Source organism: Alligator sinensis, unplaced genomic scaffold, assembly GCF_000455745.1.
Source record: "Alligator sinensis unplaced genomic scaffold, ASM45574v1 scaffold1438_1, whole genome shotgun sequence".
Taxonomy (NCBI): domain Eukaryota; kingdom Metazoa; phylum Chordata; order Crocodylia; family Alligatoridae; genus Alligator; species Alligator sinensis.
Window position 1 is genome coordinate 491,743 of NW_005842773.1, and position 18,015 is coordinate 509,757.

Genomic DNA, 18,015 nt, shown 5'->3' on the forward strand with positions numbered 1-18,015 from the left:
GTATCCGGATACTTAAAGCCATGGAACTATGACTCTTGCTGGGGTACAGGCAGCAGCCCGCTGCCAAGGAAGCTGATGCAGAGCAGTGTGGGGAGCAACATCTATACGATGATGCTGCTACAAACCCCTGCTCTTACCAAATGCATTGTGCACTGAAGCAACAGAGCTTCAGGGTCTAACCTCTGATCTGAAAGTAGCCCATGGGAAATGCAGGGAACTAAATGTCCCTACCACAAGGATGAGCGACGTGTGAGTCAGCCTTCCCTATGGCTGAATCCTCAGGCATGCAGGAGTCACGCTCAGCACACTCAGGAAGGGTGAAGTGACGTGGAGGGAAAAGTATTTTTATAGTTCTTCTATGGCTCTTGCCAATCCTATGTTAGATGGTAGCCATTTTGGCTCCTGGCACAACCCAGAGTAGCCTTGGAGCTCCTCTAAACCGCACCAATTCATAACAGACTCAGTGGGTATTTTACTGTCCACAGCTTGCCAGGGCACAGTGCTCTCTGGCTACTCTCCTTTCTGTCCTGGTGCATTCTTGACAATCTCCCTGTGCTAAAGAAGCCTGACACACAGATTGTTACCACGCCATGTCAGCTTTTCCCAGCATCCTGGGATACCCGCTTCTAGCTGTCTGAGCCAATGTTACACTCCATTTGGTCTGCCAAACTGGCAAGGGAAGGGCTGTACCTACATGGCAAAATCTGGTTCCTGTTTGTGAACCGATAGCCTTCCTGAGCTGTTAAACATGATGTTTAGTTATTCGTCTTTTAATAAAGAGATTGACAGAGACGTTACTTTCTAACCAGAATACTAAGAGAGGGTTTCAGATATATGAGACAATATAAAACTGCAGAAGTGAGGCAGAATACCTAAGCACGTACAGAAAATGTACTCATTTTAATAATGAGTCATATTAATAAATTTACTCATATTAATAATATAATACATATTATTATAAAAGTTAGATCCCTAATTCTTTTCTTTTCCCCATTTATATTATCCTATCAGGCAATAAATCATTTCATTTATCTTCATTCTTGTCAACTTCATTTCGATGGCAATTTTTTAAAACCAGAGCTGGAGAAATACATTTATTGGCAGCTTTCAATGGGCATCTTTGTTTGATATCAGTAAACTAGAAAATTTGACTAATCCTATCACAATAGAAAGTTGAGGAATATACAAATATCCCTGAAATAGTTTTTGCAGATAGAAGCCTTTAACTTGAAACATAGAACAGGCGATTGAAAGAGAATTGTGACGGTACAGGGGAGTCATCTTACTGAGGAGGAGGGAAGGCCTGCTGGTAAAGGTGCAAGCCTAGAATTTGGGAAACTGAGGTCCAGTTTTTTGCCCTGCCCCCAAATATCCTTGAGCAAGTCACATAGGTCATGAATAGACATTCAGTTTCTCTTGGGAGAGCTGTTGGTCTCCAGGTGAAAAGATGAGTGTAGAGACATTCAAGATGTGTCTGCCAGAGCAAAATGGCTACTCCAAGGGAAAAATAACCCAGGAACAACCAGGGCTAAATGGCTTCTGGGGTCTGTACCTTTGGAGAGAAACTATAACACAGTCCTCTAGCATCCCAGCATGCTTTGTTCCCAGTCCTGTCCTCCCCCACCCCCATGAGTCTAGGGCAGGAGCAGGCAATTATTTCAGGCGGAGGGCCTCTTACTGAGTTTTGGCAAGCCATCGAGGGCTGCACGACAGGCAGCCAGGGGCAGATAACTATTAATTTTCTAAACTGTTTAGGTGCCCCGCGGGCCGAATAGAATTGCCTGGCAGGCCTCATCTGGCCCACGGGCTACATTTTGCACACCCCTGGTCTAGGGACACAGTATGTCACTTGGGCTGGGCTATACTGCTCCAGCCAAGCAGAGAGCCCATTCATAATCCCCTCTCATTGTGCTGCAGGGAGACACTTCTTAAAGCAGTCTGGGTCATCCAATTACAGCTGCCCTATGTACTGCTGTCATTTGTCTCCAGGCAGACTGGGGGGCCTATAGAGCAAAGTGAGATGTGTGCATAGGGCCTCTCTGGCTGCAGAGCAGCTCAGCATTCAGAGGTCTCTGGGTAAGTTTTTCTACCAAAATAACAAACCCAGGAGAATTCTCCCAAATCCTTTGAACATATGTACTCTGTGGAACAAGTGGAGACCAGATGCTTGTGGGTTCCACTAAGTCGTTTGTAATCCTCTCACACTATGAGCACCAACATTACATTGATATGATGGACACACAATGAAGAAACAAATGTCAACCCTCCAGCATTTTTCTCTGTTTATTTTTCTTTTGCTTTGTTACTTATTTGGCAAAATTGTTATTCAGAAAATCTCTAATCACAAGGCTTGACCTGTATTCTCTTAATCAGGAGGGACTTTTTTCATCATGGTTAAACATGATATCCTTTTAATCGTCTGGGGATATATGGTTCTTCACTTCTTTTTCCCAACCTAGTTTTCCACAATCGTTATTACTCTGCCATTCTGTGACACTTAAAAAGCTACTCAAGTACAAGGGATAGAAGCCTCCATAATTGCAAGATAAACATGTTGAAAGAACAGGAATTTTGTATCTTTTTACAGATCATGTATTATGTATATCATCTTAAGAAATGGAAGCAGTTTAAATTAGAGTTATCCCCACAGTGAATAATTAAAGATAATCAAATCTTTGGTAAAATAAATAATACAGTGTGTGCGCATTTTTTATGAATACAGGGTAAAATGCTGGTCACACTGAAATAGAGCTATGGATAATTGGTCTGCAAAACAGACCTAATGATAACACCCCTGGCTGCATCCAGAAGAGCACGGCTGTGCAGTATGTGGCGCTGCTGACCCATCTGCAGTGCCACACACTGCACATTCGGGTGCTCCCCAGGGTAGGGGGAACACCCACATGGAAAACACCCACGAGGAAAAACAGGGCAGCCCGCATGCTGGCAGCATATGCAGCCCAAAACTGGAGCCAGGCCAGCTGGAGCTACACTCCAGCTGCCAGCCACACTCCCAACTGCAGGAGCACCACAGCTTCCCCAGCTCCCAGGACCCCAGGTAAGGCTGCTGGAGCCGGCACAGTTGCTGGTTCCAACCTCCCCTACCCCACCCAGGGTAATCTGCCGCATGCCAGAGTACACGTGGCACAGGTATTCCACAGGGACAAGTAGCAGTGGCACAAGGTGTGCCACTGCTGGTTGTCCCCGAGGAACCAAACATCCATGCTCATCTGGACGCTGCAGCCATTGTGTAGTGACAACTAATTCATTTCCACCAGCAGAGCCTTCTTTGCTACTCTAGTTTCTCTTATCATTTACTCTGCCAATTTTGCTTCTGTATTTTTTCTAAATACTGCCTGATCTCAGTCCCTTCATTATCTATATGATCTAAAATCTCTCCATCTCACTGGGGGCCATAGAGAGCAATATATGTAGTATACAAAAGGAGAGATTTTTTTCTCCTCTTTTCCTGCCAAGAATCAAGGGGCAGATATTAGTTATTCATCATATTAAAAAAAAAAATTATAGACCTTGCTAATTCACTCTACCAGCCTCCAAGCAGAAAAGGTCTCACCCCCACTTTACAGATGAGGGAATTATACTTTCCCAGTGCCAAACAGTTGTAAAACTCAAGCGGGAAGCCAGAGTCTTTTGTTTGATTGCAAAATCTCTGCACTGAGCAGGCAGGTCTTTCAGCTTTGCTGTTTCAGGTTTCCAAACCAGCTCCCAGTCACTGAAGCCCTAGTTAAAGAAGTACTGATGCTGCTCTAACTTGTATCAACAGATTACTCAGCTTCAGTGGCTGTTCCATCAGCCAGAACTGTTAGAGTACATCACACTCCAGACCAACCCACTTCCTCTCCGTGGGTCAGAAGTGTAAGGTAGGTTTTGCCTTATAGTAAAGGGTCCTCAGCTGCTTCCAGAAAGGAGATTTGGATATTCCTTTTCACAACTACAGCAGCACAGACTATAGCCCCATAAGGTTAGCCAGAAAACACAAGAAACATAAACAATGTACAGTTTGCAAAGACATCTAACTGCCAAATTAAAATTATTTGGCAGCAGAATCCTGACAAACCCTCCACCATAGTTATGATTCTTCTGCTGCTTTGTTTCAACTGTCTTGCTGCTTTCTCCTGACTGAAAATTATACAAAGAGATCATAAGATTGTCTATATTTTTTGCATGGAAGAATGTATTTTTTCACTCTTTTCTCCTCACACTCAGAAATAACAGAAGCATCTTTGCTCAGTCTTTCCAGAAAAGCTTAAACAGAACTGTAAGCTTCAGAAGGCTACAAAGCAACTGAGAAAAGGGATTGTGATAGAACGGTTACACAACTGTAACCACAGCAGGTTGCATGCTGAAGTTCCCTAATTAAGTCCTTTCCATTCTCATGGATGGATAAACTTCAAGTGCCAGTCTCCTCTACCACTTCTTTCTTTGACAGAGTTGCTGTGGGTTTGCTGGGGTGAACTAAAAGCAATTAATGCCAGCTGGTTTAGTCCTGCTATCATGGCAAGCCCTGCATTTAGGACAAAGCAGCTGTAGTCTTCTTTTTCTTCTAAGGGAGTGCTACTCCTTTTACTGCCAATCAATAGTATCCATGACATGCTGCCACGCAGGTGGCTCGCTGAAATGAACTGCCATGTCTCTTTTATACAGCATAGCTGATAGCTGACAAGGAAGTAATATTATAATAATGGTAATTGTTGAGGTCCATAAAATGGTTGGTAGGGTAGCTATCCCTTTTGTATCCAATAGGTCACTTGAAAATGGAGCTCTGTATCATAGAATTGTTTTTCTTGCTTTGTTTTCTTAGAGAAGTTGAATGGCAGAAGCACAAAGCAATTGTATAGGGCTAAAATGATTAAGAGTAAAGGATTCTGGAGAAAAACATCAACACTGTAATACATATTTATAAAATTCTTACTATTATTATAGCAAAAACTAAAAAGATATATTTTTAGAGTCAATGGGAAACAGTGTCACCCAGGGCAGATTAAATATTTACAGTTATTATATTGGTATAAAAAAGTAGAAAACAAAGTATGCCACCCCCTACACAAAGATAACATTACCCAGACTGATTAGAACCAGAAGTAAAACTTCTTTGATGTAAGTTACCAGTTTAAGTTTTGTCTTTTCTCCATTCATTTCTGGTAGCAAACAGGTTATTAACCCTATGATTATTTCCCCTTGGTGGCAAGGCACAGCCCACTGCATGAGCTAAGCTCCGGACAGCTGCACGTCTATTTCTGGTCCCAGTATAATTTACACAGTATACAAAACAAGTGTACATTACACAGCGATATATGATCATCTGTCATGACCCAACTTAACAAAGCTACTGCTGTTTTTTGCCTGCTAGTATGATTACCTGATGAATAATGTGAGTGATTTTTCCTTCCCTTACAGTTGCACTCTGCTGTGACCAGGATCCAAGTACAAAGACCTGGTTTCAATTACACATTTGCCCATATATGTATCCTGAATAACGACAAGACTTGCATAGTGGATGACATAGTGCACGTATTGGAGGAACTGAAGACCGCTCGTTCTTCTAATCGAACAAATTTTGCTATCACATATCCAATCACTCACTTAAAGGATGGCAGGGAAGTGTATAATGGGCACCAGCTTGGTGGAGTTACTGTGCACAGCAAAGATCGGGTGAAGTCTGCAGAAGCCATTCAGCTCACCTACTACTTGCAGGCAATCAACTCCCTGAATGACATGGTAGCGGAAAAGTGGGAATCCATTTTTTGCGACACTGTTGAACTTTTCCAGAAATCTAACAGGAAAGTCAAAATGTATCCCTTCACTTCTTCTTCACTGAAAGAGGATTTCCAGAAGACTAGCAGGGTGTCAGAACGTTACCTGATCACAAGTCTAGTACTTGTGGTCAGCTTGGCTATACTCTGCTGCTCCATGCAGGATTGTGTCCGTAGCAAACCTTGGCTTGGTCTCCTAGGCTTGTTAACAATAAGCCTAGCCACTCTGACTGCAGCTGGAATCATTAATCTAACTGGTGGGAAATACAATTCCACGTTCCTGGGAATTCCCTTCATCATGTTAGGTAACTATCTCCTATTTTGATATTTTTGTGTGCTTATGATTTTTTATTGACATGTTTCCCAGCAAGCAAAAAAGCAGCCAAGAAATCACTGCATGTAGCCTTGGTAACACTGCAGTCTACCATACACCTCATGAATTCATATAGTATTTATAATGTTTATAAATCATTCACACTGTACTTGGACATTAAAACTATTTCTGGAGGGGCTCTCTTGTGTCATAGCACAATTTTGTATGATTTTTTTCCTGGCTCATAGCTAGGGACAAAAATATGCTAGTGCAGTATGTTATACAAGAGAGGAAACCAACTGCAGTTTTTCTGTGGAAATTTGTTTAGATTTTTGATACCCAGTTTTATAGGACAATCTATGCACTGCTGAAATGAAAATAGTAGCTGCCTTGGCAAAAAGGCATTTTTCATTTACAGAGCAATCACTATACTCTTTTTGAGTACGGGGTGTTTTACCATTATCTTTCATAAGAGTCTGTGTAGGGAGTAAATGCAGTAGTAGACAGTTCTTTGTTATATTTCACTAGAAAAGTCTGAGTTTGCTGAGTTAGTGTAAGTAGTGTTATGTAGTGCTAAGATGACGAGCCATGCCTCACATTCTCCAGGTCAGAGTACGGCACCAGTGCACATCAAGCCTCACAAATGACTAAAGCAGTGATTCTCAACCAGTGACCAAGTAACCTGGGGTACTGCAAGATCCTTTTAAGGGTGTCATGTAACATCAACACTGTTAGGTGTGCAAACACCTACATATGATTCACAAGATAAACCCAAAAATATTCTGCTCTGTTGTGGTCTAAGTTCTTTGCAACAGAAGAATTGCTCTATTGTTTTCCACAGTCAAGAAATTAGTGAAAGCCAAGAGCTGGGATTTTCTGAAGGGTGCCTTAAGTCTAACAAAAGGTGCCTTGAGTCTAAAAAGATTCAGAATCACTGGACTAAAGCACAGATCCACTACCAAGACAGTCTTATTTTGTCTTCCTGGGCTGGCAGTCAGTGGTATTGACACAGAAATTTCTGTCTGTCTGTCCACCATGATTTTATAAGAAGGGGGAAATCAGGGCAGGGGTCAGTTTGTCCCTGGTCTGAAATTAGCAGAAAGATTTTCTTAACAACTTCAGTGGTCACTGGATCTGGCCCTTTGTGGGAAAATGCAGCATTGTATCAAAACAGGCAGTGGGCTTCACGAAGACACAAAAAATGATCTCTGGAAAGTTCATTCTTTTCATTTACCTTCCAGTCATAAACAGTAGTAAAAGCTTTGTCCACTGCAGACATCTGATATGTCCTTGTTTGCAACATTATTCATTTATGAAGAATACTACATGCACTGATTTGATAAAAGCTTTCCCAGCTAAAAATCAGTGTGCAGTGCTACTTCAAATTTTCAGCGTAAGTAGAACTCCAATTACTTAGTCATATCATACAGTAATGTTCCACTTTTCAGTAAGGTTGTTTTATGCTGAATACTAGGCCCACAGTGGTATGCACATAATATACTTATAACCCCTGACATTTTTTAACTCAAAGGGCACCTTTTAATATTTCACTGTACCAATTAATATACAGTATGTACTTAGTGACAAGTAAACAGAAATCAAGCCTTTAATGTTCTATCAGAAACAGTGTGTAATCCCTGTTTTCAGATGGCATCTAAAAAATTAAAAACAACAAGTAAAATGGAGCACATTTCAAGAATTCTGTGTCACAAGGAGGCCAGTTATCTCCATTTTTGTTAGATTTTCCTGCATGTAATGTACAAAGTCTCCATTTAACTAAGCAGATTATGCAAAACACTTGCTTTTTTTTTCCCCATGTGGCTTATAAAGAGACTATTCTCAGCAGAAAGTAAACATAGAAGTTCATGCATAGAAATGAAACTATCTTGTACAGGGTCACTTTGAAATCTGAAATGTTAACTGGATTAGTGGATCAGGACACCCACTGCCTGAGGACAACCTTTCACATCTTTAATTCATTGGCAATGAACATGCTGGGATCTGCAGTTCTTCCAGGGTTAAAATTAACTAAGATAAATATCAGGGTTCTGTTATAGATCTTACTGCAAAATAGCATAGGCTAGCTCTTTTGTAGAGGGCTAAAATATGTTATTTTTTAGGGTGAGTTTAGTCCACCCACACTTCTGTCAAAGAAAAGTAGTAGTAGAGGAGACTGGCACTTGAAGTTCATCCATGAGAATGGATTTAATTAGGGGATTGCTGGTTGTGGCCTGCTGTGGTTACAGTTGTGTAACAGTTTCTATCACAATCCCTTTTCTCAGTTGCTTTGTAGCCTTCTGAAGCTTACTGTTTAGGCTGTTCTGGAAAGTCTGAGCAAAGATGGTTCTGTTATTTCTGAATGAGAGGAGTGAGAAAATACACTCTTCCCATGCAAAAAATATATAAAAGGTCTGCTTAAGGAGAACTGGCTTGATTTGGTGGAAAGTTGGAAAGCATTCCTTTTTCTTCCAATATCAAAATAAAGCAGGACTGAAAGATTTTGCATATATTATCAAAAGATACTTCACATATATCCATTGTTGGGGTTTTTTTTAAAGTTGGTCTTTATGGTAATTGAGGGCATGGATGTACAAGCCAATGTCATTTGAAAAAATGGAGATGTTCTCATTTAAATCCAGTGAGTTCTGGGTCAGACCCTAGATTAACCAACCTTTAGAGGGCTGACGGATTTCCTACCTAATGGTATAGCACTGCAACTATTACTTGCTCGTAATCTCCTAGCTCAATGCAAACAATTGACATAAAAACCACTTAAAATGGACCTTTTTTGCACCAAATCTTCAGCCTGTATCAATCAGGAACAGAGCTACATCAGTTTATAGTAGTTAAAGGGCTGGCCTTTCATCATCTCTATCCCATTGCTGTTCAACCAGCACACACAGCGTACAGTGGGTCAGAAATATTTCTCAAAATGTTTTTTGGTCAAATGTCTTAATAGTTGTTAGATATGTCACTGAATATTTTTAATGACTTTCCCAGTTCTGGAGCCAGATTGATAATTTGGGTAAGATATTTGCAAAAATTAATTGCAGGCTATTTTTTACGATTTGATGAATCCCTTTTTTAATTATTCATGTAGCTTCAGCCACAGCTGTCTCCAAAGATGAATGACCTCTAGTGCAGAAAAGGTACCACAGTTTCTGTGTCTAATGAATCCTTGACCTTGCTGTCATTGGTTTTTATGGTGCAGGCAGTTTTTTGCCCCTTCCCCTCCCTCTCTCAGCCCCTCCAACTTTTAGAATTTATCAATCGTGTACTGCAAAATAAAAATCCAGTAAAGGGAAAAAAGACTGCAGAGATATGCAATTGCGTAAGCTCCAGTTCTAGTGAGAAATACCACAAGAATCTCTTCACCTGATCCCGAAAGGGCAAGGGTCTCCACACCACAAAAGAGAAGAAAATTTGAGGAAAAGAATGAGAAAAAAAGAGGAAATGTGTAAGACTTTGGAGAGGGGCTATTTTTCTTTGAGCTTAACATGGACTTTCCCTTGTAGCCTGCTTCACTATAGATCATGTTTAGTCTGGGCCCAGGTAACAAATGCTTGACATAAAATCATCTCACCTACTGAGTGTTGTTAAATCTTGATTCTTAAAAATACCTATTCCCTCAGAAGCATTGTGCATGACAAACAACCATTTTAAAACAAGCATAGGACAAACATTCAACACATCCCCTTTATTATATCATATAGCCATACTGCAACATTGATCTGAGTTACTTTAAAGAAAATTTCTATTGGTCTTTTTATTAAAAAAAGAAAAGTGTGAGCATCTCTTAATCCTTTAGAAAACCCTACAGTTTGTTCAAAAAGATTCAGCACTTTTAAACTGCCAAGTTTGTTGGAAGTAGCATCCATGTAAAATAATTGTGGGATGTCAGACATTGCCAAATATGGGGAAAGATGCAGTAAGTGCTCCACAGGCTTATATTTAGCTTCTGATCTAAAAGTGCACTGCACATTAAACTAGGCATGGAAAAACCAGTTAATCAGAAATAAGAGTGCCCTGAACTTCCATCCATCCATAAACTAAAACCAAGTGAAACATTTTTGCTAAGTTTGATAAAGTACAAATAAGTGTATTAACAACCCTCCCCATCCTTCAACAAGGATTTTTTTTTGTCAAAACATATTTGGCAGTCTCAGCAGGCTAACAGCTGTCTTCAAAGTATATAACAGGAAAAGAGAGGAGAGGAGTGGAGAGGAAAGGAGGAGAGAGATCATGGAACAGATCTGATCAGGGAACAGTGAGTTTCAGCCAGGGTACCACAACACCCTGTGGTGCTTGAAGATCCTTTCGACAATGCCATGAGGTACCACACAATGTTAGCGCTGTTAGGTTTACAAACATGATTCACAAGATGAACCCAGAGATTTCAAAAAGAAAATCTTTCTGAGTTCTTTGCAACAGGAAAAACTGCTCTGTTATTTTTCTGTTGGAAGTGGAAGCTAAAGGCTGGCATGTTCCAAGTGGTGCCTCAAGTCTTTCCAGGGGTGCGTCGAATCTAAAACGGTTGAGAACCACTGGCCTAGAATGTGTATAGTTTAAGTAGAGAGGTCAGACAAAATCCCTAAGACAAAATTACAGACTCGAGACCAAACTGTCAGATAGATAGAGGGAAGTCAGACAGATAGATCTAGTCTTGGAGCTTGCTGGCCTCTGAAAAAAGCATTTAGAGATGAAAGAGGGGTCCTTCCTGAAATCAAAAGGAAAACTTTGGTGAGGGCAGTAGTCAGAAAGACTTGGGCATTGTCATCAGAATGGAAAGGCAGGGTTAAAAGCGTGGGAAAGGACTTGTCGTATTAGAAAGTGAGAAGGACAGCATGTGAAAGGGAGAAAAATGGAAGCGAAAGGACCTCAAAAGGTTTAGGAATGCTCAAACCTGTATGTAGCTAGATAGAAATTTACAGGGAATGTATAGAATGGTAAAAGAAAAAATGTGAAAGGACATGGGTGTGCAGGAGTTCTTTCCTTGCACTGTTTGAATAGCCAGTGTAATTTCCTGCATTTTAGAAGATTTTAGAACAAGATTTAAAATAAACAGGAAGTCTATCTGCTATTTCTTTGGCATTCTAAAGTAGCTTGCTAGGGGGAATAGCATTCTACTAAAAACACCAACAAACATACACCAGAAAGTCTAAGCCTGAACAATATTCATCATATTCCCTATCAGACATCAAAACATGAATGTGTTCTTTAAAAAAGCAGGGTAAACAGTAGTTCATATATATTTAATATAAATATATAGAAATATTAATCTACCACACCCTGAGTCCTGAACAGCTGTCTCCCAAATCCCCTTCATTCCAAACATAAAAGTACGTATAAACAAATGTTGGGCATTACATAGTATTTGATCGCCGGTCTTCCTTTTATCAGTGAATAAACATTTGAAGCTTACAGCGTCTCCCTTGTTTTTATTCTTTTTACTGAGCTTTCTCTCCTCTGTCAGCTTGTCTCTTCCACATCTTTTCCTTTTAAGGAAAATCCTATCCCATCTCCCATTCCTTCTCGAACTGTCTTTCTACCTCCATTCTGTCCCTCTGCCTTTTCTATTACCATCTTGTTCATCTTCCCCTTACTTTCCCATACTCTCTTCACTCCTAGATCTCACTAGTTCCCCATAGCTTCCCTTCTGTTCTGTCTTTGCTCTCCCCTGTTCTCACCTACAAAAGCACTGTAACTCTTTTCCTTCCCTGAGCTTCCCTCATCATTTTTTGCAATTTCTTTTTTTTTTCTTTTTGTCATTTTACCCGTGCAAGGGCTCCTTTGTCTCTTTCTTCATTGACATTCTCCATCAGCCCAATCCTTTGTCCCCAGTTTAGCAACAAAGCTATACAATCTATCCTCTGCCCCGCAAAACTTCTCCAGTTGTCAGCATCTCCATGATCCTTAAACTGCTCTCCTCCCTCCCCCACCCGCCCCCACGCATCTTTAGACATGCCACATCACTGAATAAAATCTATACTTCATCAGACTTGCTTATCAGCTCCCAGGCCATCCTCCACATATGTTTTGCCACTGTGGTCCAATCCATCTTCTGCCCCCAGAAGTCCATTCTGTTCATCATTAGTCCACTCCCTGAATCCCTCCTGTCAACCAATCTTATCAGTCTGTCCCTAATTAATTGATTTTCTGCTTACTTCATCTTCCCTAGCCAGATTCCCAATCACATTTTTCCCTAATTCATCCTTCCCACAGTCTTTGCAGTAAACTGTTTTACGTCCAGCATCGTCTGCAAACCATGCTTCCTATATCAGTTTTTGCCATGCAAAATTTCCACTCCTTGACTTTGCCTACAGTCAACCCTATTCAGTCAGTGCTTCATCCTTCAGCAGTACTCTGGCTAAATTCCTCCCCCTTCCCTCTAAGACAGTTGATCGTCCACTTTCCAAAACAGCTACTGCTCAGTCTCCAAGCTACCCTCCTACAAACTGAGCCTTTGCTCACAGTCCACTGAGGAAAACAAATATAAAGGAGGCAATTACACATTTGAAGAGAATCTGTTTAAAATCCAAATAACTTTTGGCTATTTTAGATCTTGTTTTCCCAGCTCTCTTCAACATGGTGGTAGAAATACAAAGAAAATGGAGAGCTGACAAGCAGAGGTAAGATTCACAACAAATAGGAATACATAGGCCTGCCCAAATAGAATGGGCCTTCATATCACTCATTTGGCTGCACAAGTGCTGCATAAGTCATGGAGGGTATTACTGACTCAGCAAATACAGTGCTTCTTGAAGCAGCAAATCCATGGCTGTAGGGGGTCAGGTCAGATAATATTTTAACATGGAAACAAATACAATACAGCAGCGTAATAAGCCCTGGGCTTTACCCTTCAAAAGGTCAGGACAAAAATATATATTGTGTGTTGGGTACACCCCGTCCCAAATGAAATGTAATACTGGTGACTCAGCATGTTTAATCAGCATTGGTACATGCAGAGTAGTAGAGACAATATTTATATTACTCATAACATATCCAGACTTACTCCTGTATAGTATTAGTTCTTATTCCTGTTTAACACAACAATCTGTGAGAGAAACCCAATAGAAATATATAGTGTATAATACCAACAATCTCTCAGATAAAATTAAAAACACTCAGAATTGACCAGTTTTTGACTGTCTGCTTTTCCCTGTTCCCAGCAAAACAAAACATTTCAGCAAAGCCAAAAGGCACAGGGGTGCTGATAGTGTTTGTTTTGTTTTTAATTTTTCAACATCTGTGAATATTTTAAGACAAGTTTGTAGTGAATTTTAAATTCCAAATTTGGTTGGTCACTGGGAACTTCCCCCAGAAATTAGTTGGGGGAATCACACGACATTTTTTCATTTTTATTGACTGGTTGGTCCTGTATTATGCTTTATTACAAAATTTTGCAATATTAAGGGAAGTTTACTGTGGGCTTTCATACGTTAACTTTATGTACTTCATTCATTCGTGTTAGAAATGGGCCAAGGATTATAAAAAGGAAGGTAGAGTATTATTGAATTAGTTTGGTTCCATTTGTGCAGGCAGGGCTATACACCCACAAAGCAACCCAGAAGCAAGTGATATTTAGCTTTGTGAGTTTAGATGCAAAACATGATAGATAAGATTCTGCCCAAACTAAATTTACCTTGCCTCATTCCATCCTTTGCTCTTTCTGTGTTCTTATGATGGTATTTAAGTGTTCTGTTACATGTAAGTTGGATAGGTAACTGTTTGAATCATCAGCGTACTCAGCAAGAAGTTGTCCATGACTCCATGTCTAGTTGGGAGGAGGTATCAAGTTAGGTTCCTCAGGGGTCTGTCCTGGGTCTGGTATTCTTCAACATCGTCATTAATGATTTAGAAAATGAGATAGAGTGCACACTTAGCACATTTGCAGATGACATCAAGTTGTGTGGAACAGTGGGTATTCTAGTGGGCAGAGCTATATTTTGGAGGAGGTTTTCACACATTTGAGTGTGAATGACAACCAAGCGGAAGACTTTCATAGGCATAAATGGCAACTATACAGTTGTCTTGCATGGAGAAGCAATGAAAGTTAGACACCTAGCTGCCCCTAAAGATCCCTGGTTTTGAATATCCAATGGCTTGTTTTGAAATTCAGACTGAATTTATTACTGATCAAAGAATCCTGGAAACATGAAGCACAGTTTCAGTTCAGATAAATATATAAAAAGTTGAGATAGTCAGCAAACAAGAGCATCATACATAAATAAATAATCAGCCACCTAAAATCACAGAGCTGAAGACCAGCACAGGACACATATTCAGATCTTTTTCGTGTGCTGCAGAAACACATGATCTGACATTTCAGCTTCAGCTAACTCCCTCACAAAGACTGAGTGAGGTAAGTTGCACATTTAAATGGAATTGACATCCTGACATTTAAGCACCAAAACAAACCTTTGGCATGACAGGGTATGGATTATTTTCTAAAGTAGATATATATATAGCATAAGCTTTTGTAATTTGTAGCTTACTTCAGCTTGTTTTAAATATCTATGTATGTACTTAGATTAGTCTATAAGTAGGGACCTACGTCATGGTGAGACAAAGGGTTTTTCTTGGCCTGCTCACGGTGTGCAGAGTTCGCTGGCATTTCGCAGCAGGCCCCACTACCACTGATTGGCGGAGGGATCCTGGCAGCCCTGCTCATGCTGCTGATTGGCAGGGGGTGACTTCACTCAGTCTACATCACTACCGCCTTTTTTCTTTTGGTTGAAATGCAGGAAATTGCGGCCAATGCCAGATTTCCTGGTGATCATGGCAATCACGGACAATGCTGTTTTTTGTGGTTTCCGCAAAATCGTGATTTAGGTAGGTCCTTATCTATAATGGTGCAAATCTACCATGCTTCAAACTAACATGGCTAACTACATCTCTCATTTTCCAAAAACATGTGTCTGTGCTATGGAAATAACTCATTCTGAGTAGGTTATTTTTTTTTTTACCAGATTACACAAGCATTATAAATAAAAATAGATTTTTGAACCATATCTTGCCGTGCTTATCTCCACTTCTAAAAATAAAAAAGGAAGCCACTCAAATTAGAAATATATTTGAGACATTTATAACATGCTGATCAGATATGCTTGTCATTATAACAACATAAACCCAAACGTTACTTCTGAAAGAGAGAACTCCGCAAGGAAGTGCTCCATCAGAAATAACATACGTGAGCGCCTAGTTTCCCAGCGGCCCATATCAATTCTCTTCACCCCACTGAAGATAATAGAATTCATTCAGGTTAACCATATGTTTGCTGAATGAGGATTATAGTTCCATTTTAATCACTATTTTTAGAGCTTTTGACAATTGGTATTAATTGTAAGCATGCATTCATTTGAAAATGTAGTATTATATTAGAGGTTTTTATATTTGTATTATAAGAGAGGCTTTTATAATATCTAATACTAGATATATATATCATAGAAGTTCTTTATATAATACTAAATATGTTATATAACTATATAATACATGATATATATTTGATAATATATAGTATAAAATATATTGCCTGAATGAAGGTGGTATGTATAAGTTTATATCTAATATAGGATATTATATTAGATATTATAAAATAATAGTATAATATCTATATTACAGTTTAGGTATTACAGTATCTATACATGGTATAATATGGTGTGCAATTTTTATAATATCTAGTATTCTGATAATGCTAGGTGTTATAAAATACGCATTCCATAATCAATTTTATTATTAATATGAAAAATAGAATGTCAGCTAATATGTTTCTGCTGTTACTGATAATGATCATGATAAGGCTAAGATTATGAACAGATCACTGATTACATAGTTCCAGTACTTTGCATTCACCTTTTCTTTATTTCTCTGTATTTTATATAGATAGGGAAATGTATGTATAGCCTGAGTGTCTCTTTTTGTACATGCTAAGGGCTGATGTCTAGAATAATTTTGGTTTGAATGGTAAAATATTTTAAAACTAGATTGTTTTTTCTAAAGCACATTGAAAGTGCATGTCCATTGGTTTGGCATGATAAAAGATTAATAACTTGATGTTTAGCTTTTTTAAAGAATGTTTTTGTTCCAAACACTATCTGCTCTGGTTATTAATTCAGAAATCAGGAAAGTGGGAAGATTTGCAGTTACCAGTACATTCTTTGCCAAGGGTAAGAAAACATCATTCAGAAAGGACATAGCTTGAGCAAACCCAAGCATTCACCCCAGAATGGAGAGTTGATCCTATGCTGCTTTCACAAAAGTTGCAGACTTTAAAAATAAAAGAAAGTATGAAACATTCTGTGTCTAATGTAGAACAGCCATACGACTTAGGATGAAATTCACCCCTATGTAGGGGCCTGCACAAGTCCTCTACATCAGGGGGTGTCAAACTCAGCATGGCCTCTGGACTGGATGTGGAACATGGGACTCCCCCATGTAAGCTGAGTCCAGACTCAGCAGTGGGGCAAGTGGTGGCAGTGGTGAGGCAAATGGTAGCACAGGGGTTAGCGCAGCCATCACTGGCTTTCTCCCCTGCTGCCAAGATGCTTCCCCAAGGGGGCTCCATACCAGGGAATTCAGTGATGGGCCCTGCCCCTGCTCACCCTGACCCCAAATTCCTGGCCCCTACAGGAGTCAGATGAAAAGGCTCAGCAGGCCAGATCCAGGCTACAAGCCATGTGTAACTCCTACTCTACGTGACTAATACCCCATTAAGCTGTGTTTGGAGGACCTGATCCTTTCCACAATGTTCAATTTCACCATGAATGTACACATAAAAGCAATGTCTCAATCAACGTTAAGTAAATGCACACACAGCTCCTTTCCAAAGATCTAGATAGTCTTCCTTGAGGATCTACCAGCCAAAAAGAATGTTGTCCCCTGCTGAGCAGTATTTGTATTAGCATGCCGGCCCCTTTCTACATAAACATTTATGTCAGAATGCACCTTTGTTTATAACTTTTCTTTCACATGAGTGTTTTTCTGCCCCAGTAAGTAATCAGCCATAGTCCATTTGCCATGGTCAAATATAGCAACCACTAAATAATTTTAAGCATTTCAGCATCTATTTTTTTTTTCCAAATACATAAGGTAGAGAACTCAACAGATAAAGAAACCTCCCTGGAAACAGACACTTAACGAATTTAAGGAGGGATCTGGGTAGTACCAGACAAGGGCGGATCCAGAGAGGGCGCAGTAGCACGGCTGCATCCCTCTTTTGGATTGGAGCACACCGCAGGAGCCTCTGGGAACCTTTTAAAATCCCTAAAAGAAGTGAAAATCTCTCCCTTCCCTTTTCTGCTCAAAGGCACACCTCCTCTCCATCTGCCTGCTTGCCTTCCCTTGCTGTCTCCCAGAGACAAGGAAGCACTAGAGCTGTTCCTGCCCGCTGCACTGGGCCTGGGCTTGGCTGGGGAACATGGACAGTGGCAACTGTTGTGGACAGAGGGTTCCCCTTCCCCACACCTACTTCAGAACTGAGCAGGGTGGAGGTAACTACTTTCCTGCCACATTGTTGCTGCTGTCCCCTCCCTAGCTGAGCTCGCCCCTGCTGAGCCCAGCTGGCTCTGGAGCATCTTCACCCCCAAACAATGGAGAAAGCAGCAGCAGGAGGTAAGAGAATTGGGAGCTAGAGGGAAGAGGAAGGAACATGGCTCTGAACAGGAAGGGGAAGGGCAGGAGGATTTTCAACTGCTTTAGGGACTTTAAAAAGTTCCCAGAAGCTTCCACAGCGCAGTCTGCCCATACTAGTAAGGATGGAGGAGGCTGGGAGCAGGGGGTGCAGTCAGTCTTGCAGTGGGGGTTGTTTCCACACCCCACTTTGGGCAATCCTGGACCTGCCCCTGGTACCAGATATTTGACCCACAGAATGAGTCATCGAGGGAGCCTTTAGCTGGGTATGCTTGGCTTCGGAGCTATAGTAATGGGCAT

At 40.5% G+C, this 18,015-nt stretch overlaps 1 protein-coding gene across 1 annotated transcript in view; it reads left to right on the forward strand.

The window, feature by feature from the left end:
- The window catches only part of PTCHD1 (patched domain containing 1), a 38,656-nt gene that overhangs the window by 2,353 nt on the left and 18,288 nt on the right, over positions 1 to 18,015 (forward strand). Inside the window, exon 2 of the mRNA XM_006034827.3 lies at positions 5,419 to 6,079. Coding sequence (XP_006034889.1) covers positions 5,419 to 6,079 — 661 coding nt within the window. The remainder of the gene's footprint in view (positions 1 to 5,418; positions 6,080 to 18,015) is intronic.